Source organism: Varroa destructor, unplaced genomic scaffold (genome assembly GCF_002443255.2).
Source record: "Varroa destructor unplaced genomic scaffold, Vdes_3.0 BEIS01000004.1, whole genome shotgun sequence".
Classification (NCBI taxonomy): Eukaryota; Metazoa; Arthropoda; class Arachnida; order Mesostigmata; family Varroidae; genus Varroa; species Varroa destructor.
The window spans coordinates 14,347,309-14,372,983 of NW_019211457.1; the positions used below are offsets into that span (position 1 = coordinate 14,347,309).

The 25,675-nt window shown below is 39.8% G+C and overlaps 1 protein-coding gene across 9 annotated transcripts in view; it reads right to left on the reverse strand.

Annotated features, from left to right (window-relative positions):
* Positions 1-756: 756 nt before the first annotated feature.
* Positions 757-25,675, reverse strand: part of Invadolysin (leishmanolysin-like peptidase, invadolysin) — a 72,272-nt gene continuing 47,353 nt past the window's right edge. For 8 of the 9 annotated variants that reach the window (XM_022803837.2, XM_086986314.1, XM_022803838.2 and 5 more), the window contains 11 exons: positions 23,685-23,801; positions 17,728-17,845; positions 14,284-14,439; positions 10,345-10,488; positions 9,781-9,893; positions 8,331-8,485; positions 7,075-7,222; positions 6,456-6,675; positions 5,994-6,104; positions 5,150-5,338; positions 757-3,221 (listed from right to left, as the gene is read on the reverse strand). In XM_022803837.2, the coding sequence (XP_022659572.1) occupies positions 2,898-3,221; positions 5,150-5,338; positions 5,994-6,104; positions 6,456-6,675; positions 7,075-7,222; positions 8,331-8,485; positions 9,781-9,893; positions 10,345-10,488; positions 14,284-14,439; positions 17,728-17,845; positions 23,685-23,801 (1,795 nt within the window). In that variant the 3' untranslated portion in view covers positions 757-2,897. Of the gene's footprint in view, positions 3,222-5,149; positions 5,339-5,993; positions 6,105-6,455; positions 6,676-7,074; positions 7,223-8,330; positions 8,486-9,780; positions 9,894-10,344; positions 10,489-14,283; positions 14,440-17,727; positions 17,846-23,684; positions 23,802-25,017; positions 25,103-25,675 lie in introns of all 9 variants that reach the window. The other variant, XM_022803840.2, reaches the window with a different exon arrangement.

Genomic DNA, 25,675 nt, shown 5'->3' on the forward strand with positions numbered 1-25,675 from the left:
GTTAATGTTGCTACCAATTGATAAACTTAAATGCAGAACAGCCATTTCATTCATCTGTAATAATATACAAGCAAGCCTCGTACTTTTTTCAAAACACACTCGTTTAACTGTAATATCCGCCGTTGGTAGTATAACTATAAGAGGGGTTTTCCTATCCTATTGCACTCTTACCTTATGTGCTTCAAGTGTTAATATCTAGTATATAATAGAGGAATCGGTAACAGTAGCAGCAGCAACACCAACACCAAAACCAATTGGTTACTCTTGAGGAAGATCATATCAAATAAATAGAATTTTCATATTTAGATCAATGTAAATGGTTGCAATCCCCTTTAACTATCCTGTGTTCGGAGCCTCTGTGTCGATATATAACCGGTCCTCTGCTCCCCTTGAGTGAGTTAAATCTGGCGAAAAGATATACAATGATACAATATATGAAATTCCCATTCTGATTAGGGTCGATTCACTATACGCCCTGCCTCTTGATCAAATTTATTCTGCTAGGAAAAAAACCTGTTTTGTTATAGAAAATGAGGAGAGGAGTTAATTATGAATGGTAAATACGACTCATAATTGCAGGCTCAGCGTATTCCAGATGGTTCACTGTTTCTGTTTGTCTGGGGGCAACGAAAATCGCCTAGGGTTAAGGGTTTTGCAAAACGAAATTTTACAGCTACCAGGGAACTTTTCAAATGGCCGAAATTAAACGGACAGATTTCTCAAGTACCGCTATAAAATTGTAATACAAATTGCAACTGTTTCTCGTCGTAAAAATTCTTTATTATTTTTATTGGGTTATTATTTTTATAGGAGGATTTCTTTAAATGTACACACTGTTTATTAACTACGTTGTTTTTATTAAATGGACTCAATTTAACATTTAGAAAATCGTCTTATCCTCCAAAAATATATTCCTCGTTTAAACATGGCAGCTATTGACGCAACGCAATTACACAATAGTTTACGTATGGGATGTTTGTAGTGAGGTATGTTCTTCGAGTCTTCTTAACGAGCTTTACGTACTTCCGTGAAGTCGTACGATAGTACAATGATTAATGAGATAATAATCTTACTTTTCTTAGCTACCGAATTCCTGCTGTCAGGACGCTTCGCAATAACGACGCTATACTACGTTATCTATAACATTGCGATGGGTTAGTTAGCTGCGGCGGGGCAAAGCTTGCTTACTGTTCTTAGCACCGTATTTTATAAGATGAAAATAAATAGAAAATCACTGACGAAGATGAATCTATAGCGTCACAACTATATTATACATATATATATATATCTTACAGATATTATTGCTCAAAAGCGGCAATGTATTTTATTGGTGTTACAGTGGAGTTCTTCTATCACCTACGTTCTAACATAATAACTATTATTCAGTGTATATGGTTATTTTATGTACGACAATGCCATTCGGCAAGGTGTTGATAGGAACACAAAGAGCCGACGGAAACGACCTGAAACGTCCTACACGATAGCTGTGTGCTCCTAAAATGAGGTCGTAGTCAATTTTTGTCCATGGAAAAAAAAACAGTATAACGTATATTTGTGTTATAGGAACAATTCGTTTCTTCACTTCCGTCCCGTAGTCCGTAGAATGGCTTGACGATTTAAAACACTAGAATAGCACGAAGCGCGAGTATTTGCATGTTTGTTACCGCCAACACAAACTATCTGATCTTGCTATACTCTATCGATCTACTGATGCTAGAACACAGACATACATAATCAGAAGATTGGCTCAGACGCAACTCCCACTTAAAATAATTGTTTCTGAAAGAGGTTGTTATGATGGGTTATTCATTTCTATTCGGGTTTACTTTATCTCGTGTAGCAACACAGGTAAATATAACTTCTCGGATACTGGCAACTTCGATTAGGTTGTTTTCATACAAGTCTAGCTAGCTTTTTACTAGCCCCTACCGCCGCCCTTACCATAGGTAGAATATTCAATCTATATTATTATGATTATATAGTTATTAAGCATTGTCTGTGCATAGCGGGCTTAGGTGCTGCCCTTTCGCGTACGCTCTTCAGGCTACCCTTATGAATGAAATCTCTCTGGCATTGGCAAAAGGAAGGCCATAAATATAATGACAATAATAAATGATAAATTATAGTACTACTATATTTAGAATTACTCATAATAACTGAGCCAGAAATTGAATGGAATTACGATCACAAAAGCGGACAAAGAAAATTAAATCGTAACAACTAAAGCTGCTCGTTGTTTATTTGCTAATAAAATTATTTGAAATTATTTCCTCGTAACATTTCGACGGTAAGGGTTTGCTGTCCCATTAAAACTTGCTAAATTCATCCTAACATTATGGTTGTGTCCTGTTATTTGTATTCTCAGTTGAGCAGGCGCACTCCAGCCCTTCGTAGAATATAATACTATACAAATTGCGTCCCATTATGCTCTTTGGGAGAGTCATAGCACTTCTGTACACGTGTTTACACACGTACTTGCTCGAAAACACCGGAATTACGCTACCGCGTGCATTTCGGTTAATGCAGCTTTTTTTTTTTCACCAAACTAACTTGTTTGCGCAAAATCAATCTAGAAAATAACAAAAATCTCTATTATACTATACTAGGATGTCTTCGTTAGGCTTTCTATTTGAAATAATAATAATAATATAATAATAATAATAATAATAATATTTCTACATGGTATTCCCTTATATAGTTCCATCCCGCCAAACGTCAAGTCAGTGACACTAGGCAAGTCAGGGCTGTCTGCTTTGTTATTCACACAGCTACGATCTCTTCTTCCTTTGGTACCTGAGGGATGTCCGATTTCGAGTTCATCAACATCGTGGTTGCTCTATCGGCATTTCGGTTTCGCTTCATAAGGACTCGGGCCTTTGGTTATGATCTTCGCAACGTCAGATCGTCCCTGCAGTCAACAGCAGTAACGAAGAGACTGCTCCAAGCCATGCCGACGGCGCCAGAGGCGAGGCATAACATTTCAGGCTCTGCTGGTAAGCTGTTTCGTCCGAATCGATCGCGTTAACCAGATCCAGTTCCTCGACGGGTCGACATTCTTCCGGAGAGCAAAGCTCTTCACAGGCCGGACATACGATGTGTGACGTGTGTAGCCATGCATCTTCATCGACAATTCGAACATAGGACTTCTGCCCATTGTAGAGACAACGAATGGACGCATTTGAGCTTAGAATTATCTCAAGTAGGCCATCATGACAACGATACTGAAACAAGACGCCAGTTAATTAAAATTCACTTTTATCAAAATAACAGCCTTGCCGAATGCATCGTAAAAAGACGACGCGATATTAAAAGCAGTATAGTAGCAGGATTAGCTGTTCGATATGTATACCGTTTTACGTAAAATATCATTATTGTCTACCATATTTGCTATTTTTCAAACATACGTACTATCATCTGTATAATGAGAAGACTAGAACTGGTTGGACTAACATTACAAAAATAGAGGCTCGCATAACGCGCCCAAAACTCTGAAAAATGATTTGGGTCATAAAAGGAAGACAGAGAAGAAAGACACACTGAGTAATACTTAGTAATACTTGATGGAACATCTCATCCGCAAACACCTCCAGAAGTATAATTGCACACCCTTTCATTTTCTAAAGTGGCGCTCCAACGGAACAAGATAATACATAGGAGTTTGAATAGAACCAGCTGTTTATAGAGACGGATGTATATTTTTTGAACCCTTAATAACAAGGGATCTGAAAAAATAAATATGAGTGAAAACTGGATTAGGTTACCGCTCGGGTCACTCAAGCCGAGCTCAAGCAGTTTACTATGCCTTGGTATATGGGATCGCGGCAGAGTGACATGGCAGATAATACTGTGTCAGGGTTAGAAGGCGCAGGGAAAAGTCATAGTCCCGAGCATGGAACTGGTTCGTCTGAGGAGACGGCAAAGCGGACCAGGCTGATCCCGGCCTGATAGTCCCGAGGCACCACTCATTCCTGTCTTTCAGTCTGTAGCACTGTTGAATGAAGATTTCGTCCGATTCGTAGTGAAACGTCAAAAAGGTATTAAGATTTAAGGAATGAGTCCAGCCGGCAGGGCTGAGTCCCATACTCGGTCCTCGTATGATAGATATTATATCCGGGTGATGCTGGTCGTACGTGAATTTTTTTAAATTTAATCCTCTAAAAAAAATCAGCGAGAACGCTGGGTAGCGGGAGCAATGGTATAATCCGGCTAAGCAGATGCACGTAAGCCCTAGTTCAAAGTTTTCGTCAGGGTTGTTTAAAGGTTGGTCAAATACGAAAATGTATGCAGCCGAGATACACGTAGGAGTTGTACTCATTTTAAAACAGGTCATTTGTTCTAAAACAGTATCCTGTATGCACTGGCATAGAGTAACGATTTGTGCCTTTAGAAATGTGTGAATCAGTAAATTTCATAGGTGTATGACATTCTGTCGTAACTGAGTATAAAGCAGTGCGTATTTTCCGTTTACCTGTCAGTGTGATGAGTTTCGCTTAAAGGAGAATGTTTTCTGTTAAGCCTTCGCGTTGGATGGAAGCGGCTTTATGCCTTTTCCGGGGCAGTTTTAAAGTTCAGTTTCATCTAAGCCAGTATAAAGCTCCGTACGATGTTAACATCAAATAAAAAGAAAAGACTAGAAGACAGACTATTGAAATAATTTTTTGGGCCACTCGAGTCCGTTACTTGGTAATATAACGTTGTTGATAGAATACGTGACCATCTGGCACGAGCGTATCCGTTAGATGGATCAAGGAAAAATAGACTTCTTCTAATTAATCATCCTGTAGGCACGTATCACGCACTGATACACTTTTACAAACAACAAACTATAAGGCTTCTAATTACTGCCCCTGTTAAGTTACTGCTCAGCAAAAAGACCTACTGGTTTGCCGCGTTCTTTTAGCCATTCCTCCACCTTTCCCGCGAGCAAAGCTTCTGCCTTTGTCTATTAGCGGCCGGTCGCTTTTATACCTTATTCTGGACGTATTAAACTTGGACGGATCAAGCCTGTTTTCCTTGCCACTACAGTGCTTTATGCTGTACCTATTTTTACTGTCGTTACTGCTAAACATAATGATAATCATCCATCGTTACGCTGGCCTGTACCCTATACATTCTTATCTTCATTGTTTCCTTTCTGTTCTTTACTTACCTGATAACATGCAGAGCCCCAACTTTGCCAGTGTCGGACTTGCTCACATGTCGATTCTTTCCAGCGTCCGGTGTCGAAGCAAGCTGAATGTTGGCCATATCGTTCGAGGGCAAAATTTTTACCCCTATCTGGCTGATTAGTCTCATACGAACAATCGCTGTTCCGACCCGAATTCTGCCAAGTGAACTCCTGTAATGGGCAAATTATCGTTCTGTCGTACAGGTAGAGTCCAAAACCCCTGTGGCAAACAATTTGACCTTGTCTATTTCTAAAGCACTGACACGCTTGTCCAAAGGTTTCTTGCTAATGCGGACCATAGACAAAACCGTTTCGTCCTTACTTCGCATATAATATGTACGCAAATTTTCTTGCGCATAGAAATTTCTAAATGAGGTACGTCAAGGTAAGTTAACGGAATGAAATTACCCTAAGTTATGAGAATCAACATAGAAGCTTCAGTTTTTACAAAGTCTTCGGACTAAAGTTTCACTTAGATTAAAAGAAAGCGAAGGACAGCTTTTAGTAGAAAGGCAACAGGGAAGTTGGAGACGAACGAATTCGCCCAAACTTTTACTTCCACACCGACACATTTGCGAAAGTTGAACGTGTTATCCTTCTACTATTAGGGTAGCACAATGTTCAACAGTACCAGCAGCTATAATTGAGAGTGTCTGTTAGTTGACATCCATATATAAAAAAAAAAAATTAGCTAATTCAAGGCCCTCAATAGAAAAAAGACAACTATGATGTGTGTGTATTTTTTTTGTTTTGCATTTAAGCACAAAACATTCGCCAGCCAAAAACAACTCTTAACTTAACTACGAATCTACAAAGGATCACTTGCCTGAACAAAAGGGCAATAATCAGCAAGTGCGACGGAACCACCAAAACTTGCCGCGTAGTCGCCACCGATTCCATCGATCTGCTCAAAAAATCGATATTCTTTCGGAAGAGGCTGTAAATACAGAATCAATAAACATTGAAACGAAAAATTCATGAATGGCACTAAAAGCTGCGGGAGTATGATTAAGCTTAAATTGTGGACTTTGCTTATTCGAGGGATAAGCTTTCCGAGGAAGGCTAGGTTCGATTTTCGCAACCAGTTAGATTGACGAGGCAAAAAAGCGCTGTCGGAATTACATTTCGAAACCTCGATCATGCCGGACAACAACAAAACTTTGCTAAGTGCTAGTATATTTTTAATAGCGACATCCTCAAAAGGCTTTTTAGACGTTCTCTAAGCATCTTCATTTTATCTAGGTGGATCCGATTTCTGCCCATGTGCGGACCCGAAGCAAAGACCAACCTTTGTCAAGTAATGAACGAGATTACAGAGCGCGACAGCGCTTCGGGTAGCTGTACATGTTGTACGTAGTGGATTTCTTTTAACAGAATCACAATAGGGCGCAGGGCTTTGGCCCTGCAAACGGCGCAATCTCATCCACTCGTAACAGGACATGTTGGTAAAATTGCAGCCAAGATTCCGACCCCATTGAAGCGGATCATAACCGGAAGACGCCCAATACCTGTAAAAACACCAATAACAAAAAATGTGGTCATTTACTTTATTCCGATTTTCACTTTCTCTTTCTCATTAAAATGTCCTCTTTTTTTGAACCTGAACCGCTGTCCGAATTTACTTTATGTGTGAAGTTTTATGGCCTTATAATAAAAAGACAGCAGGATAGAGTATGGGCACTCATAAAAAAATAGCAGACGTTACCAGCTCTTGTGAAGTGACATTGAATTCTGTTTGAGGTGGTGATTTTCAAGCGTTTGAAGGCTAGTGCTAGGTTCATTGTCGTCTCTAGGAAATCTATCGCAGAGCGTGATGAAACAGTTAATGTATTGATTTACATACTTTCCGCTTGTACACAGTATTGTTCTGTGATGTGCAAAAATTAGTGATAATCTCTGAACTATACCATCCGGTGTCTTCCATCAATGCAAAGGTTATGCGTGAATAGGCCGGGTTCTGTGTGTTGGTGCCAGTCATAGCTTCATTTTCAAACAATCGCTTTTCCCAGTGCGTCAAACGTGTTCCATCGTCCCCCTGGTCTTCAAGTTCAGCGCCTGAAAAATACAACGTCAAACGGTGGGACACTTGTTCTTACAGAGGCGTGGCTGCCCGCTAATTTTAAGGAGACGTAGTGGTCTAAATTCGGTCCCGGTCGTAGAAACATTTCGTGTCGTGCTTGGGACTAGCTAGGCCTGACAGCTCAAGTACCGGACATCAAACACGGAAAACAAAAAAGTAAGCTTCAAATAAAAACTATTTCTCCTCCTAGTTTTTTTTTTTTCGCAGAGACTCATCAATCTTAGGAAAGCACCAGCCTTCATATAATTTGTAACTTAAACGTTTTATCTAGATGCCTACATAATACTGGTTTCTAAGCTGCCTGCTTGTCACTTACTCCTGGCAGCTTAGCAGATATCTTCCTTTAGCTTTAACTGCAGATACGTACACTAAAAACAGTAAAACTCTAATTTTATACTTTATGAAAAGATAAGGCTATTTTCCTGTCAGATCCACGTTCTTTTCATATTTTTATCCTTGTCTTATAAGCAACGGCATGTTAGTAAGGAGTTACACCGGATCTGTGGTATTTGGACGATGGCATTCATATGTCATCGAGAATTACGACTCTGACATTGACACTTTGTTAACTTTGGCAGCCCCTCTGGCATTAGTTGGACACTCTCACTGAATGCAGCTGACTGTTGCATGCTGTAGTTGATAAGTTCGACCAAACACGGCTCCCCTTCAACTATTTTTGAACTTAATTGAAACTTATGTTTAGCCACAGGTAGCAAACTTTTCAGAGTAACTTCTATCAAGTGGTGCCGTTCGACTGGGTGCTCGTGTAAAATGGCTGAACTGGTTAGTTCCTTTGGAAAGGAGTGTTGAAGCGGTGTCGGATGTTTACAGATCTCCATATTTCTAGTCACTCGAATGTCTCGAACAACTTCGTATACGAATTCTGGCGTGAGGAAATAAGTACAGTACGTGTACATGTAAGATCAGAAAAATATTACTATGTTTTCCTAGTTGTTAGGACCAGACAAATATTTGGTTTTGCTACCTGTTACAAGGAACGATCAAGAATAGATGAAAAAAGGGGAACCCCTCTGGCTCGGATAATTATCGTTGGCCTACACGTTGTCTTTTCTTCGTACTTACCTATGAGATCAGAGCAACGGAAGTGCTCTCTAACTGCTTGTTGCACCCGTGGGGTAACGACGTAGTAGCGTTTCTTTGTTAAGAGACCAGCTGTTGTCAACCAGGGCATGTCAACGCTACGCACAATTCGATCATTCCATCGGTGAACCATTAACCTATTATTCAGCAATTGTAAAAAACGTACGCATCTATTTTATATTGTGTGATAGTGCTACCTATCAGGTTTTGACGTTGATGTATGGTACGCAATTCCGGGCAATTTCGACCGAGGATTCGGCACGAGTAGTCAGACGTTTTTTTTAACAATTTACCACATTTTATTTACAAACGAAGACTACAGAACTGAATTCAGCATTCGTTAATGCAGCACCATATGAATGGCACCACGACAACCCTTCGCACTAATCTTTACCACTCTATGCGCAAAAGCTCTTTAGCCGTACCAAACCAAGCGTAATTCCGTTATGAAACATGTTGTGATTTTGTCCTAAGATCGGGTTCTGCCCGACTTAACTAATTTTTTGTCCAATTTCCTTTGCCAGATAACTATACATGCAACCTACACGAATACAAGCTGACCTTGTACCATGTAACCTTCGGCGTCGTAGAACTGTGGCACCTTTATTCAATTGTTTCCAGCCCACTTGAGTGTTTCGTTTTAATTAATCTCATCGGTGTAATAGTGAGTGTACAAAACACCCCGATAGATGTAGAGCAACAGATAACTACGGCGTCTCTGCAGGGTTGAGTTACCGACGCGTTTTGGTGGATCTGCTTGGAGAACACCAGATTTAGCCAAATCCTTCAGAAACAGGCATGGCCTTCTTTTATCGTCCACAGATGCGAACTAAAAACGATCGGTCTCATTGTTGAATCAACAAACAGATCAGATTTTGGGCTAAGCTGAGCCCTCTGAGCGCCGATATCTTCATAGGCACTGCCTGTATTGATGTAGGCAGCCATTCCAAGCGGGCTTTTGTACATGAGGGCGTACCTGTTGAACTTCACTTCCCACACATACAGCTTGGTCAAAATTAAATTGGTAAAGTACTTTCGTATAGGTTGCATTATAGGAAAAAACAAGCGATATGTTACATCAGACCAGACTCTACGCACTGAATACGAATTGGCTTCAACTGCATACTTTCCTCTTGATTTGTAAGGCAATATATTTGATGCTTGGTGCATAGAACTGCGTGTTTTTGCAAGCTAAGCTTGGAGAGCCTTTCTACTAGATTGCATATATTGTGTCCGATGATTTTGTGAGCGATTAACAATTAAGAGAGGAAAACTGTGGGTCATCTGGTTTTGTTGTACATTTTTTGCTATAAACACTACTATTTTGCCGTCAATTAGTACAGCAACATCTATGACAGGTACATAGAAAGTTGTTGTTACTATTATTTTGTTAGAAAGAGTGTCAAGATCAATTTGTTGCTGTTAAACTTACTCCTCGTCAATATCCGGCCGTCCGGTAGCCGTAATTCGTTCACTGAGTGGTTTGCCGTCATCATCTCGAAAGAACGCGAACAAGCTTACGGAAAAGCCCAACGCATGAAGCACCTGGAAAGCAACCCAACAATTACTGGAATAACCAAACGTGGATCAAGATGGACGTGGTTCCTTGATGACATGGCCAAAAATGATTTCAGTTATCGATGCTGTGTACCGCTTTATTTCGCATTAACTATGAAACGCAAATGAAACATGGACGCGTTCAAATTCTAGTTACAATGTGAAAAGAGGCCAAAATGGAAGCTGAATGAACAGTACATTTCGATAGAAGTAAAATCAGGAACTATGAGAATACCTGCCACTTCTGCAACCTTACCGCAGGAAAAAGTCCCAATAAGAAAAGTAGGCTCGAATCGCTGTACGGATGTATTTATAGTAATTTATAGAATGGGCAACAGCAGTACGCAGGACAAACAACTATTAGAGAAACATTGAAATATTACACTTGAACACAGTATGCAACGCGGGAATCCCGATCTGTCGAAATGAGGAAACTTACCTCGTGTTTTACAGTAGATAAAAGCGTACGAATATGCTGTTCGTCAGGAAGTAGCGTTGAAGGACAGAGGTTAGCGTGTCCGGCAATCGGACGGTCGAAGTCCGTTTCCTGCTGACAGTGAACTGCGTATGCGATTGTTTCCCCCTGAAAACAAAATAGTTAAACATTTTAATTACTAGAATCGGTCATGGCAAACTAGTAACTAATATATTCAAGGAAAGTAAGTTAAAGACCGATTCAAGAGGAACTTATTGGGTAGCTAAATGCTACATAAGTAGAATTTTTCAATTAATAAGTAATGGATACCATGGTTAGCTGGTGCCAAAAATAATCTGTAAATTAAAATATTAAATTAGAACAAAAGAAGTGTTTTGTTGCTTTTGTTGTTGACTGATAAGAGAGACGCCAAAGCCATATGCATCCGAGAAATTTGCCGACCCAACTATTATCGTGGCTTTCCTTTATAAGTATACTTTTCCGGAAAAAACAGAACATACTCAAGGAACAGCGTCTACAAACTTGACGCAAAAACACTTGTTTCGAAGTGCGTCAAACGCAATGAAGACGAAACTGTGAACGGAGTAAACCGTAAATGAAAACTACTCCCGCTCGCGTCGCATCAAATAATGATTCAAACGCTATGTGAGAAACGCAATTTAGATACAGAACACTAAATTTAGGCAAGCACCGTGGCATATGACTGCTACTAAAAACATACCAACGTTAGGAAAATTTGACTTTATTTCTATGTGAAATAGTAAACAAACAAAAAATCAACAATAAAAGTAGACAATTAGTTTTTACATCAAGGCCATCATATTTAGATTTTACGTTAATCTGAACTCACGTAATATCCTGCTCAACTCTAGGATATTTTTGAAGCGCATAAGGTCTAATACAGGTTACAAACCCATTAGAACAGCATACGTATATTGACGACGTATATATGGGACGCGATCAGGAATGTGAACATCTGTTCTATGACGGCATAGTATATTATATATTAAAATCAACAATATAAATATAGCAGTCTGTGGCATAAAATAGGTAGAGCCAGTTTCTCTATATATCATAAAACCCAAATATATCTAATACAAAGCATGTATACTTGTTAATGATATACGTCTGCCTTTTGATGTAACTTCATTTAGCAAGTTCGTTAACAATACTCTCGCATAAAGGACTTCAGTCCATTAGACTGTTTCTGCCGTTCAGGCCATCGTGAAACTTGCATTCAGTGTCCTAAAATTATGCTCCCGCAGTAGCCTATTAATAATAGTCATTCGTAGAAGGCTTTCTAGTGATCTTATTCTAGGTACTTCTACCCGGAAAATACGACCCAATCATTAGGGCTCCAGCTATTTGACAAGCTATTTAGCTTGTCAAATAGCTGGAAATAGCTAAGTACATAGAGATACGGAAAATAGCAATGACAAGCTTCGGATGATCAGACATTACGCTGTAGCATCATTTATACAGTAATTTATAGGCGTGATCGAATGGGAAATCCAGCCCACGACGAAGGGACTACCATATGTGTGTGAGACGGTGGGTGGCCTTCGGATGCCGTCGATAAAAAACAATTAGCCTGTTTAACTAAGGAACTTGGTAAACGTCATTATGAAGATTGCAATGATTTATTGGGTTATCTCGTTGGCAAACGAGTGAGGATTTCAACTTAGGCAATGTTATTTGTTGTTACTGAGCAGGGCCAAGAATAAAAAAAGAAATATATGCTTTATTTTGTTAGGGAACTATTTTACAACCTTCCGGAATCAGGATGATCCCATTAGTGTTTTTTTAACAACTCTAAAAACACCTTGCGGTCACATCACACCTGAGTATGCGCGTACGCAGAGATCTGGGTCACTTGGGAAATTTCTACCGACTGGACCGAGTTGGGGCAAGTTCAACAATAGCGAAGCCAATGTTATTTGACAAGTTTCATACGAACTACGAGTGACGAATCTCAAAGTTACAATTGTATGAGCTGCGGATCAGGCGATTTTGTCTTGCCTTTTTTCAACTAATTTTATAGAGGAACCCCTCAGTGGGAAGGTAGAGGAACAAGCGATAGCACAGCATAACGCGAAGTAAATGCCACTCAGTAATTAATTTGGTTATCGATTACGTTTTACGTTGGATGTAGGGCATTAGTACTAAAAAATTCAACGACAGCGAACCGAGTTAAGTAAATGCTAGGTAACCATTGGGCCTCGGAAGGCAGGGCTTCAGACAACACCCAAACGACACGCTGAGGCTTAAAAGGGGCCTGTTTTAAGTCATGATTTGCACCTTATCTGTGCACACTCAGTTTAAGGTTCGTATGGCCTTGTGCTCGAGTATAGGCCTAACGCTCTTCCGCGCGTCAAGCGGTACCCTTCTAAGCTAAACATAGGCGATTAGCGACGGCTACAGAGGGCTGAAAATACTCTGGTGACAAGCTGGACTCTGAAGAGAGACCTCAAGGCCTTTACGGTACGTTGCGCGCTATGCAAATAAAATCGTGTTTCTTGCTTTAATATATTGGGTTCATAGACAGCTGCAAAAAGACACCGCAGCGAAATAGCTGAGCGCCCTGTGCTAACTATGGGCTAACCGTGGCTCCGAAGATTTACGGGAAATAAGCGTGTGCTCTTTCAACACTGAACGAACGAGATGATGGCTCTCATTTGAAACACTAGCTTCTAACACCATGGACGAAAGAAATCCACAGGACAAATGCTTACATATGAAACTAACAGCATCATAAGACTATATTATGATGATATTGCCATAAGATAAACATAACATAGGGAGTATTCTTCGCGCAAAGAATGCTCTTTACTCTTTTGAGTATCAATAATTATTTATAACTATTTTGGTAAGATAAAATGTAAATATCTTTAAAAAAAAAACAAATATTATACTCCATACGCAAGTTCATAGACATGCCTTCAAACAACGATAGATAAAATAGTATAGACGTGCATATGTGCGCCATATAATAAACAAATACTGAACGTTGCAATAAATTAGGTCGAACTTACTGACAGTGTCATGATCCCTAGAGATGATTGCGCTAGAGTGATATCTTTTATTTGATATATTCTAACGATCCGTCCATTCCTGTCCTAGTCGGAACACTGGGTGGCCTATGAGAGCCAGCATCATCTATTTCCGACAAAAAACAATTCCGCCATATCTATATGAATAGAATAAATCTAAGAGGGTTATTCTATTTATGAATTGAGGAAATGTTCCGTAAAAGCAGGAATCTAGATGAATATGGTGTTTCTTTTGCGACTCGGCCTCGACTATTTCCTCTATTTGGACTTAACTCGCTTAACTCATAGAAATGGAAAGTAGACCGCATCATGAATGAATCAGACATTTTGATAGGACTTTCACCTTTGTTAGAACGCCGCTTCATGGACCCTCGTACTAGTCCGGTCCGAACATTGAGGAGCGTTCCCGAGCTGGAACCGTGTTATAAGCTACGGTACACATAAACTATGGGATAAGTGATCTAATTCGTATCGAATTCAGAAACACTGCAATTCGAAAGTAATTTTCATATAGGAAAAGCGAAATACAGAGACTCCAACAGTTGTTTAACGTGACTGAATTGGGCCCGGTCAACCAGACACAGATACAGATCCATCCGTACTTGCATTCGTGTCATACAATGAAGAATAGAAGATTGGGCGTTGACTGTAGCAGTTGACTCTTTCAGTCTTCAAATTAAAAGACAACGCGTTTAAGCAAACCTGTATCGTAAATAAGCAACTATTGTACAAATAGTGATGCATTTTTATTTGAGATCTAGTGTGGCTATCGATATAGCTGAGTAAAAAATTGTGCATAGGTTAGGCAAGTTGCCAAATCTAGCAGTTATTCTAGTCTATCTAGTTCCATGTATGCACTTACGATTCGTCTGCCATTCTGCTACTATCCTACCTGAGTGCATTTTTCGCCTTCGATTGCGGATACATACAGAACGAAATCCGCATCTGGTACACCCTTTTGTACGGTTACATTCCGCGCGGCCTCGTTCGTCGCTTCGTCGGGAAGAACTTGACAGTTCAAACCCGAGAAGTTACATACGCGGCAAGGCTGTAACACAAACACATCTTTCCGTTATGATCATGATTTGCCAGTGACTGGTTTAACATACGTTGCACAACCCACTTTTAAGAATTCCCATATTTAGTTCCCATATATAGATCCCCTAGTAGTATTAGTCTTTTCGACACTATTTTAACTCTGTACTATTTGCGTGCTTCTCGTTGTCCTGTTTATCCTTTACTACGGCACAAAACTTGCACTCCTAGTTAATTTCGAATCTTCCTCTCTTATGCGCGCTTGCCGTTTATACATAATCATAGGCTGAGAAATATACTTGCGTTCCTACTAGGTACTACATATTGTGCCCACTGCCGCATATTGACGAAGACTTTATTAAAGTTGCTTGGACGTTTCGTATGTCAGAAATTGAAACTTAGGCCCTTCTTCTAGTGCCGTAAACTTTGGCCTATGAAGTTTAAACTACTGGGGGCATGATTTGTTAAAGATGCCACGCACTAACTTGAAGAATATAGCCCTATGAAATACGGAACGGGACAAGGCTCTCTTGATAATTAGAAAGTCCTTATTTTATATTTTTACTATGAATGCACACTAAATATATGTGCATGCTGCATTTCTACACAATTAATCTCTCCGAAGAGATTTATCCCACTATGCATACTAGTAACTTTATCAACCCTAACAAAAGCTTAGCGTACTTATGTTCACAATCGAGCGATCTGATTTATAAATTCAGTAAATCTCTACATTGTAGAGCCTTCTAGCACTTTAGTCGTCGACCTGTAGAAAACTATAGCCATGAGATAACTAAACATCCTTTCCTTATCTCATTGCCGATATTCACTAGATTCGTATAATAAAGTGCTATCAAACACGACGCCTTACGAAGACAATGGCCACATTAAGCATTTTAAGCGAGTGTTCCCTATTGGTTTTCAGCGCTATTCAACGCCTGCCTTCAGCAAGGTATAAGAGGATTCCCGAAACTTCAAACGAACACATCAGTTTTTATATTAAAAGGCAAACGATACCCCGTAAAACCATGGCCAAGGAAAATAATTAATAAAACAGGGTGCATTCGCCAGTTGCTTCCTAGTTCGCTGAAGCGATAGTTTGTTTCCCTTCTAGAGAGGCTTGAAGTCCTGGGTGAGCAGTACGAATTCAAAATAAAAATGGACGACGATTGCGCCACTGAGCTGCTATTGGAGGAAAGGACAATAACATAGATTAACTTTGCGCTAACCTTTAAAACATTACTTCTTAGCTTTAAAACAGCGTTCAAGTCGCGAGCATCGGTTCTAGATAGGGTACTCAGAGAAGCCATCCCCACGGAGATTCTAAGCTCACTTAATGCCGTACTGCAAAAAAAACCTTGTCGTATCGATAATACCGAGATGTAAGCAAATCTTGATTTTTGACTGTGGAATTACTTAGAAATAGATTATCATACTGAAGAAATTTCATCTGATTTTCGCCGTTAAATGAATTTCTGACCAGAATAAAAGGGCGGCATTTGTTCATGAAGTCGATTCTTCATGCACAGCACATCGCACTTTTTAGGCAAAGCAGGCTTCATCCCCGGTAGGTTACAACGACGCGGACCTGATATGTGATATGCATTAGCCTGAAGATAACTACAAAGAAGACGGCAGTATTGAAATGCAGACGAGCATGACGCTCAGCGACCAACCCTTAGCTAAGGCGAAAGCATGAAACAGGCTTGCGCACCCTTTTTACTCATCTCGGAGGCCTTCGATCAGTTACAGCTTCCTTTACCAAACCCGAAGCGGAATGGATGTAAGATGCTTTAGAGGCATGAACTGCGATATTATTTCTAAATACGTTGGACCTCTACACATTTATCTGCCATCTGGAGATCTGGAGACACACTTCCGTAAAAGACCTATCAACGCCACTAAAGCGAAACGCCCTTCGGAACTTTATGCAGTAGTGTGTAATAGATATGTTTTTTGGTAGGATCGCTCTTTTTTATGAATGATTTCCAAAAGCTGCTTGGCTTTGAGGAGTTGCAGCGGTGTGAAGGAGTGATTGGCGAGCAGGAGGACAAAATAGTGTAAGCAACGGTCAACAACAGCTGGAAGGATTTTTGCTAAGAAAAGAATCTCTATGTAGTTTCCAACGCCTGGTTTTTCGTGTCTAGCGATACGCTCAAACAACAATGCTCGACTCTTTACGGTCGCCACATCGGCACGTTACCTAATCTATTGAACATATCCAGATCTATAGTAGTTTTGTGTCCGGCAGAGCTCATACTTTGAACTGTTGTACAGAAGTACAGGCCTAAAGGCTCACTCATTATAAGTGCATAAAGAAACAGGCTTGGCCGTCGGGTGCCAAAAATGGCGAGAGAACATGCAATTAAATTCCTCTACCCCATAATGTCGTCACTATCATGATTCCCTTCAAATTTAGTGACAATAAAAAATAATATTACGTAGATAATTAGTGAAGTAATAACGCTCAATTATTAGCAAGTGAGACTGAGGGAGATTTTCTATCTTAGAAACTCAATAAATAGTATCAATTAATAGAGAAGTTAAACTTGTAATGTTGATGAGCAAAGCGTGGTAGGATTGTTTTTTTCTTAAACTTAATAACAAACAGACTATATAGATTTTTCTTTTGAAGATAATTTGATCAACGGCTGTGTTACAATTGTGCTATCAAGCAACGAAAAAACTTCTGTTGTCTGATTGGTTTTCCTACCTATGAAAAACCGTTCTTCCAGAACACAGTTAGCACACAGTCGGCCATATAACTTCCGGTAATATCTCTGTCACACTTATTAATGATCAATATGCAGGTAAGTTAATCTGTGATTTTATAAGAAGTTGCTCTGGATTCAACTTCGCCGATATTCATCTGAGAAGGGAACGGTATATCAGATCATTGGGGTGACCGAAACAGAATCCGTTATTTTTTCTCACTACCCAGAAACTTTGAATAATCAAATTTATAAAATATCCTTCTTTAATAGTGCATTCTAAATTTCACTGTCTTTTCAAAGCCATGGATGTGTCAGCGAGTATAAGTTAAAAGGCTTCTTACTGATGAGTATATTCAACGGTATAAGGAATGAGATTCCTGATCGAGTCGTTGACAATGAGCGACCGGCTTGTAAATCGGATGAGTAATGTGGCTTTTATTTACGGGATACTGCCTTTTCTATTGTAGTCGTTGTTTTTTCGATACCTGTCAACAAATATAGCTTGCATCAGCAAAGCCGGTGCTACAAGTGGAATTTAATACGGTAACATTCCTGCGTATATGCGAGCCGTATACGAATTCGCTCACCCCCAAATGTTCGGCGGGTACCGGAACTTCCCCACACAGGCTGACGGCTTCACAGCGCTCCCGGCAGAACGGTGTTGGATCCCCTTGTACGAAGAACACTTTATCTTCTGGACAGCGTCTGAAACGAATTAGGATTGAAATTGCATATATTTTTATTTATCAGCATTTGATCGTAACCATAATACTACTAATACCAATAATGAAATAAAATTACCGTCAGTATCGAAACATTATTTATCGAACGCAAACAGATGTCGGTATAAGTGATTGTATATTAAATACTGAGTAATTGCGAATACAGGGTTATTACGATTGGATTGAATCAGCCCACCTAGTTCTCGTCGCCTCGCGCTTTTCCAATGAGCCGCAGCAAAATCAATGCAGCTTAACTTAATTAGATGTAAAAGGAAACAAGCGTACAAACTCCCATACAGGATTCACTCCTGTTGAGGCGGTGCGCGCGTACGAAGCATACTTCCGAATATCAACATGCTACTCAGACGAATCTTTACATACATACAGGCTATATTTGGTTGTTTATAGAACTCTAGGCAATATTTGAGTCGCTGCTGATTTATCCAATCCAACAAAGGCGGGTAAGACAAACTTCATTAGCATGACGGATCTAGTTTGCTGCGATAAGCTTCAAAACGTATTTTAATGATCCAGTTACTAAGGGCGTGTATTCAAAATCGGACGTCTTTAGGTATTTTGAGTACCTATAAAAACCGATAGCTGGAAATTTGCGATGATTCTATTTTTCCTAGGATTGAGTCTCGAAGACTCGGATATGTCAAGTTTGATATCTATCTCCCTGCTTATTAGATCATGGAGTGGATTCAGATCTTAGAGAGACCGCGCATCCGGTGGATCAGCTCTCATAAACTCTTAAAACGAGCACAGTTTTGACCCTACAATTGACTACAATATAAATATCGTAGATGCTGGAGCACCATAGAGGAATACGCTTTTCGTCACCAAAAAGTCAGTCGCTTCGGCACGACTCAAACAAAAACCAGTTCCATGATTTTACATCTGAGGACCTTCTCGAATTGTAAAGATGGCGACTTTGCATCTTATACATGATGGACAAGCGACCCATTTTGTTGAGAACGTTGATAAACGAACCATCGAGTTGTCATCTGGGAGAGATCAAGTGCGGACATCGAATGGCACCAAAGTGTTTCAAAGGGTAATTTCTTAGCGGACTAGTAGACACGAGAAAACGAGACGGTAACGCAAACCAAGGAAGTGACAGGAAAGATGACATGCTCTCAAGAGTCGTAACTTCCCCCTCGAGCGTCGATTCTAACTGGCTAATGGTTACCTCGTCTAATGGAACTGCATGTCGCCTATTCAAAGGGGTTAAGTTTCAGCGCAAGTGCGCTTGGCCTTCCGGAATAAGTATTGAAGCTTTCCGAGTTCTTTATCTGACGCAGAGCTAGTTAAACATTGCTTCAGACGGTTGGCCATTTCCAGTACGAAACAGACCGTGGATCTCAACCCACCCTCGAGGGCAAACATGTTACCACTGCAGCACGGTGAGACCAGGACACGTATTATAACATTGTCAACGTTACCAAACATGCATAGAACTGGCTGCCGCGTAGAGACGTCACTACGAAACCCTATACGCACTAAATGAATAGCCGGTTGATGATACTCTTGTAGGTACAGTTTGGTTATTTCGAAAACGTATCCATTTGACCAATTATTTGCGTTTGTATTAGGAATTTAACCACTGAATTACACGGCGCCTATCTTAAGAGCGCCTATCAGTGATTTATGATCCATATATGGAGGCGGTGCATAAACTACATATTTTAGGAGAAATAATTCGACTACCCTAATTTTTATCGGTATTTGAACTTTGAAATTCTTGGAGTTAGCGTTGTGGCACAGACATTCAGTTTCGAATTTTTCGCACAACTGCTGACGTCGGAGTCTTTTATGCTAGATAAATTTTCTGAAAATTAGGTTCGTTCAATAGCAAGCAAATACAGCTATCTTGGCGAATTTGAGAAGAACTAGCCGATATTGAGGAATGTTCGATAATAGTCCTTTTATTGAAAAATCTGCGTATCTAAAATAGCATGAGATCCTATTTGCTTCGTGTGATTGAAACCAGGAATCCTATGGTTCGGATTCTCTGAAGTTACCCCTAGGCCATCTCGTTACAACATTGTATTTAACCTATGATCCCGCGTGTACTTCGATTTTGGCCAGTGTGGAAGATCATTTCTTATATGTTTTTTATCTTGCTTAAAGCTCCTTCCACGTGCTCGACAAAGAGACACTTTGTTCTTCCAACGACACATTGCTTATCTACACCATATGGCTAAGCATAAATGTGAACCCAAGGGAAAAATTTAATTGAGAGTGATAGAGGCTGCAACATTTTCCCATATGCGATCGTCACACTGAGAGACAAAGCGGCAGACTCAAGTGGTAGAAGTAGACTTCAAATGGGTGGCGTATAGGTTTATTATTAAAAAACTGTAGGCTCTTACTTCGGTAATAAACTGGGCCGAAAAGTGAAACAACATCTAATCCAGTTATAAAGTTTTATCTCCTAGATTTCATTCGTCGTAATTGTAGACCTAATTTTGCTTACCTCGCCATTTCTTTTCAATTGTATCTATTGTATTACTAATTATACAGCATGTCATGCCCATAGCTATCACTTTTTACCGGTTCGCTCTCAAGAACAAAACCACTTTTCGAAAACTGCCGGCTTGTGTTACGTACTACCTGTCAGGTGATGGATGCCGTGTTAGCAATGCTCAGTGATGAATGGGTAAAAAGTAAGTCGTCAGACGCACCGTGTGGCATATCGAGTCTTTGACCTGACTCCTTTGTTGTATCGGTACGCTAGTTTGTACTCCTGGCTCCGATACGTGAAATTAAGTATTCCATTCGATTTTCAGCACTAATGGTTGCGTATTGGTACTTCAAATTTCTACTTAACGTCAGGCTAAAGGAATCTTATCTGACTGGTTACGGTATTCGCAGCTTCACTAGGAAAGGCAAGGTAGTTTTCAGCAGCATCGCTCTGATAGTTATTTCCTAGCTTAGAGTGAACAGATTTCTGACACTCGCCACCGTCTCGAGCAATCCTTCGTAGGGACTGGCAGAACCGAAGAGAAAGATGACTGAGCAATATTCTAGCCTTCAGTCGAAGCAAGAACTACTTCGTTTTCTTATGAAGCTGATATTAATTTTGAAAAAACAATAAGTTGCGGTCAAAGTTTGTCGGCAGGCTCCATATCAGGCGAACGATGTTTAAATTACGAGAATCTCTGGTTGAAATCTGGTCGGCAAATATTGTACGAGACCACTTTAGAGCAAAAGGTTGATCCGTGCAATAATTTTACCAAACAAGTAAGGGCAGCGTGGTTTCCAGGACGGATATGCCGGAACGCGTGAGCGTTCCTCGCTTTCGTTTATTTGCTTAGTTGTTGAAATCACTATAAGATGATGACTAACAGAACTTTTCGACCAGTGCAACATGACCCTTTACCTTGTAATACTCTAGGCAGTGTCAAAATTAAACTTTGGGGGCTTTTTAGTTTTCTTTTTGCAGAAATTTTACCTAAATATGATGACGGAATTAGATTACATAATGGCGTAATGCACTATACCTGGTAGAAGTGTTGCCCTTCATACACTATCAACAATAATTTCACCCGCAAAGAAATAGAACAGCTCAATATCTATATATTGAATTTTGTTATTATATTTCCACCCTCGTTCCAACAACGCCTGCCTGAAGACCAGCGTCTTCTTTGGATTGGATCTTCGTAAAGCTCTGTAACAATTTCAGCTGAAGCCAGCTCGGCCAAGAAACCAAGACGGCCTTACTTTAGAAATGGCAAGTATCTTTGAATATGCCGGTATCCACGTTTGTGCTCGTCCTTTTAGTCGTCGTATACTATTAGAAATCTTTGCTGTACGCTACCTGAGCTAGTTTCGAACTGCGACCAAATATAATGCCGTTATTATTACTATTATTATTATAAAAGAGGTTACACAAATTTCCTAAAATATCACACAAGTCGCCGTCCACGCTCCGCCGTCCGGCGATAAAAAGGTATTTTTAAATAATAACATCGATGACAGTGACATGCTCATGTGGTTGATTGGTCGAATCACAGGTTCCTTCATAGGGTTTTTTTTTAATTACACAACACTAGTGTATTGAAATCTGACATCTGAGTCGATGTAATGCTCTTTTTCAACATTACGTTTCTAAGTATGATCTATTCATTAAGGTTAAAACATTGCCAAATGCGGAAAAAGAGTTTTTTAAGGTATTACAAAGGCGCAGTATGCTTCGTGACGTAGTTGTCTTTGAGACCATATACCAACTATGGGATATTAAATCATGTGGAAACTATGTCCACAAAGAACCTCAAGATCATGTAGGATCTCCGTAAAAAGCGGGCGGATAAAGTGTATTAGAGCACGTGTAAACGAGCGCTCGAATCCCACTTCGAAGGAGCATCATGAGTAATGTACTATATACCCGTGGCCTTTGTCGCTCCTAGAGAGATAATCGTCCTAAAGAGATAATAACTATGCCCACGAATGAAGTTCATTTTAAATAAATCGAATATGTTAAGGTCATTGAGACAGTCAATTTGCTATCCTATTGATATTTCTTGTACACATTTCGAATTTTATACTTTTCACAGAACTGTGACCACCTAAACGGAATTAAAGATCTTCTTCAAATAAAGAATGCGTTAACGTACCCATGCATGGCTATTAGATATCCCCTTGAAGAACAAGACATGAATACGTTCAAATAGGCCTCGGCTATACGGAGCGACGGACGCGCTGTCGCTGTTGTCATCAGCGTACTAACCCTACCGACTCGATAACCAAAATAATTGTCTTCAAACCCGCGGCAATCGTTTGCTTCATTCCCAATTCCACTCCAACTTCCATTCTATTGGAAATGCAGCTTAGCTCGGAATACTCAAGCGACCGGTCAGCAAGACATGCAAACATATTCTTCGAGGGCTTCATTTGCGTAAACGAAGCATCACTTTTGTAACCAAATATATTCTCTGCCCATCTGGACAATCTACTATTATGTCAGTTTTATGTAAATATAACTTAATAGGTCAAACACATGTGAATCAAATTAGCTATATTAGTTATTTACAGTTAGTTCCTCAAAACATAGTCCTAACGAAGATTAGACAAGTAATAACACTGTAGTACAAATTCGAAGAAAGGCACTAATAGTTAACTTACTTCTCCGATATTCTGTCTATTGAATATGAAATCCCTCCAGCTAACTTATCTCAGACAAGTTAGCAATCGACTATGTTTTGTTTCTGTTCTCGTGATTTAATCTACAAACCGCTCAATACGATGCTCGGCAGCAAACATGCACTTGTACCAGCGTCCTCGCTGTCACACTGTTAATCCAGTTTCAGCATTTTTTCACAGTATGAGCTATACTGAAGTATACTGCTTATAATTCAGTATAGCTCATACCGAAGATGTTAGGTTCGAAGTTCCGTGGCTCCTTTCATGCTCGTTCAGCCCTTCGCGGCATAACGACCTTAAACGTCACCGAGCAGAAATCATATTTTTAATCCGCGGCACCATTTAATGTTCGAACCTCATGTGATATCGCGTCGATGCCGGGTGCTGAAATTAAGGCTCCTTTACGGCTGGCTAACAGGCAGGCATAAACATCTAGCGGGGAGGAGGCACGCCGCCGAGAAAAGCCTAAGGCCCCTCCGTCAATAGTACAAACTCACTGTTGTATCCGTTAAGAATCATAAGTAGAAATAGCAAGCGCAGAAATCGGATGTAGTAACAATGGCGTTTAGCTGTTATAACATTCGTTGAAAGAGGCCCATCGTGAAGTGGCTTACTGATCTAGCAGTCGGTGAATCCAGCGGATTTTACCGAACATGCTTTCTTAATCGCTTACCAACCTGTTTAACCTTGCCGGAACTGTGAGTGGATAGCGCGGCCGAAGATGCGTACTCCAGTATTCAACAGCTTGCGGTAGGATACGCTCGTTTATCAGGCGGAACTTTTCCGGGTCTAATCTGAAATAGCAAGAATAAGAATTATAATAGAAATCTCCATTACGATAAAATAATTAGGGTGGTACAAATAGACAAAGGCAATAATATCATCATGATTCCTATCACGCTATTTTCCGAAGGCGAAATAATGGAGGCCTTTAATAAATCATTTCCATAAATTGAGTGTTTCTATTATGTTTTTCTCTGTTTTATTGTGTTTGTATTGGTCGATGTATATGATCGATTGTTATCGAACAACTAAAGCCTGCCATATCTGAGTGTGTTACATGTTCAGTACAAATGAACTCCCTAGGGTTAACTAGGGGTTCAGAGATCTAACTGGTTTATGGCGCCAACAAGCATGGAAAAAATGAACGAAAATGCCCTTCAATGTCTAACAGATATGCGAGATCATTTGCCGTACTCAATAGCCTCGTATATATGTCTCGTATATACAGGCAACACGCTATGCAAATATACGAGCACGAATAGATAGAAATGGACGGAATGTGTAGGCGTCAACAGATGGCTCTATTCAACACACAAGTTGTTGATGTAGAACTCGTAAGGCACCCTTCAAAACAAATTAAAAAAACCGCTAAGAAAAACTTGTCTTCCCCAGAAACAGCGGATACATTTGACTTCGTTGTGTTCTAAACCGTTCTTCGTTGCCCTCTAATTATAATCAGTTTGGTAGATCTCGTTATTGTTAGTATTAATACATCTATACGGCTATCGCAGCAAGCAAAATTCAGCTTCTGCTTTGGTTAATTTCAATAGCGGCTGTGGTTCTTGTGATAATAATGGCTCAGCGAGATTTCATGCTCAGCTTGAATTTCTGCTAATTGCCTACGGAGAAACCTTCTGGGGACCAGACGATACGAACGTGGGTACGTTATTTTGATAATCGTTGGAAACTTGGATGGGAGTTGTCTAAAACTGTTGTTGAACACTGCACTCGAAGTTATATTTTGAATAACATGTTCTTAGCGGTTGAGGAAAGGAACAGAGTGAAAGGAAAAAAATAAAAAGATAAAACCGAAATGTTGGATTCGATTGCCAGCGATATTGAGGCGCTATATTCAAACGACTAGAATAGAAACGACGCTGTTTTGTTGATCCTTAACCAATAAAATCTAATTGTTCACAATTTTGTGCAATGAAAGAATAATATAAAAAAGAAAAAAAAAACTATATGATCCCAATAATGCATTTATATGGTCACTCAAATACGTACAAATTGGAGTGGAATGAAGACATCAGTTTAATATTCATTATCGCTGGAGGTGGCAGTTAACGGATTTGTGTCGTATCTGAAGAAACTGTTTTCAAGTACGTTCGGACATATTTTAGCTATTCAGACACTTGCGGACGTTTGCTTAATCTAATTTTGCCCTTCCTGCAAAGGAAAGCCTCTTAGTTAATTTGATTTTAATAATGCGATATTTTCGTCACTCTGACATTTTTAAGTTAATTCAGTCATACATATCGTAGTTACCCAGTGGACTAGCTTGGTTTATGGCACTATTTTCGTCGTTGCCCGGTCTGATCGGCTGGCAGAATTTTACATCAAAATACTCTATAACGGCTTGATTATTACTAAATTTGTTATCGTTGTCCGGTCTCGTCGCCAAGCAAGACCGCCCCGAAAAGCACTAATAATATATAATAATATGAACCTGTCAAAGTCGTATCCATCGGATGCGGGGTCGTATGCGAAACGACCCCCATTGTTAGCCCTCACAATGATACAGGACAATATCTCTGAATCGATTGCATGCTAACATATTACTTTGCAATTAATCTTCTTGCTATTACTATGATTAGAAACGAGACAAAAAACAGATAAAACAAAAGTTCTTTTTTTTTCGCATGATGAATGAATAGTTACGCGG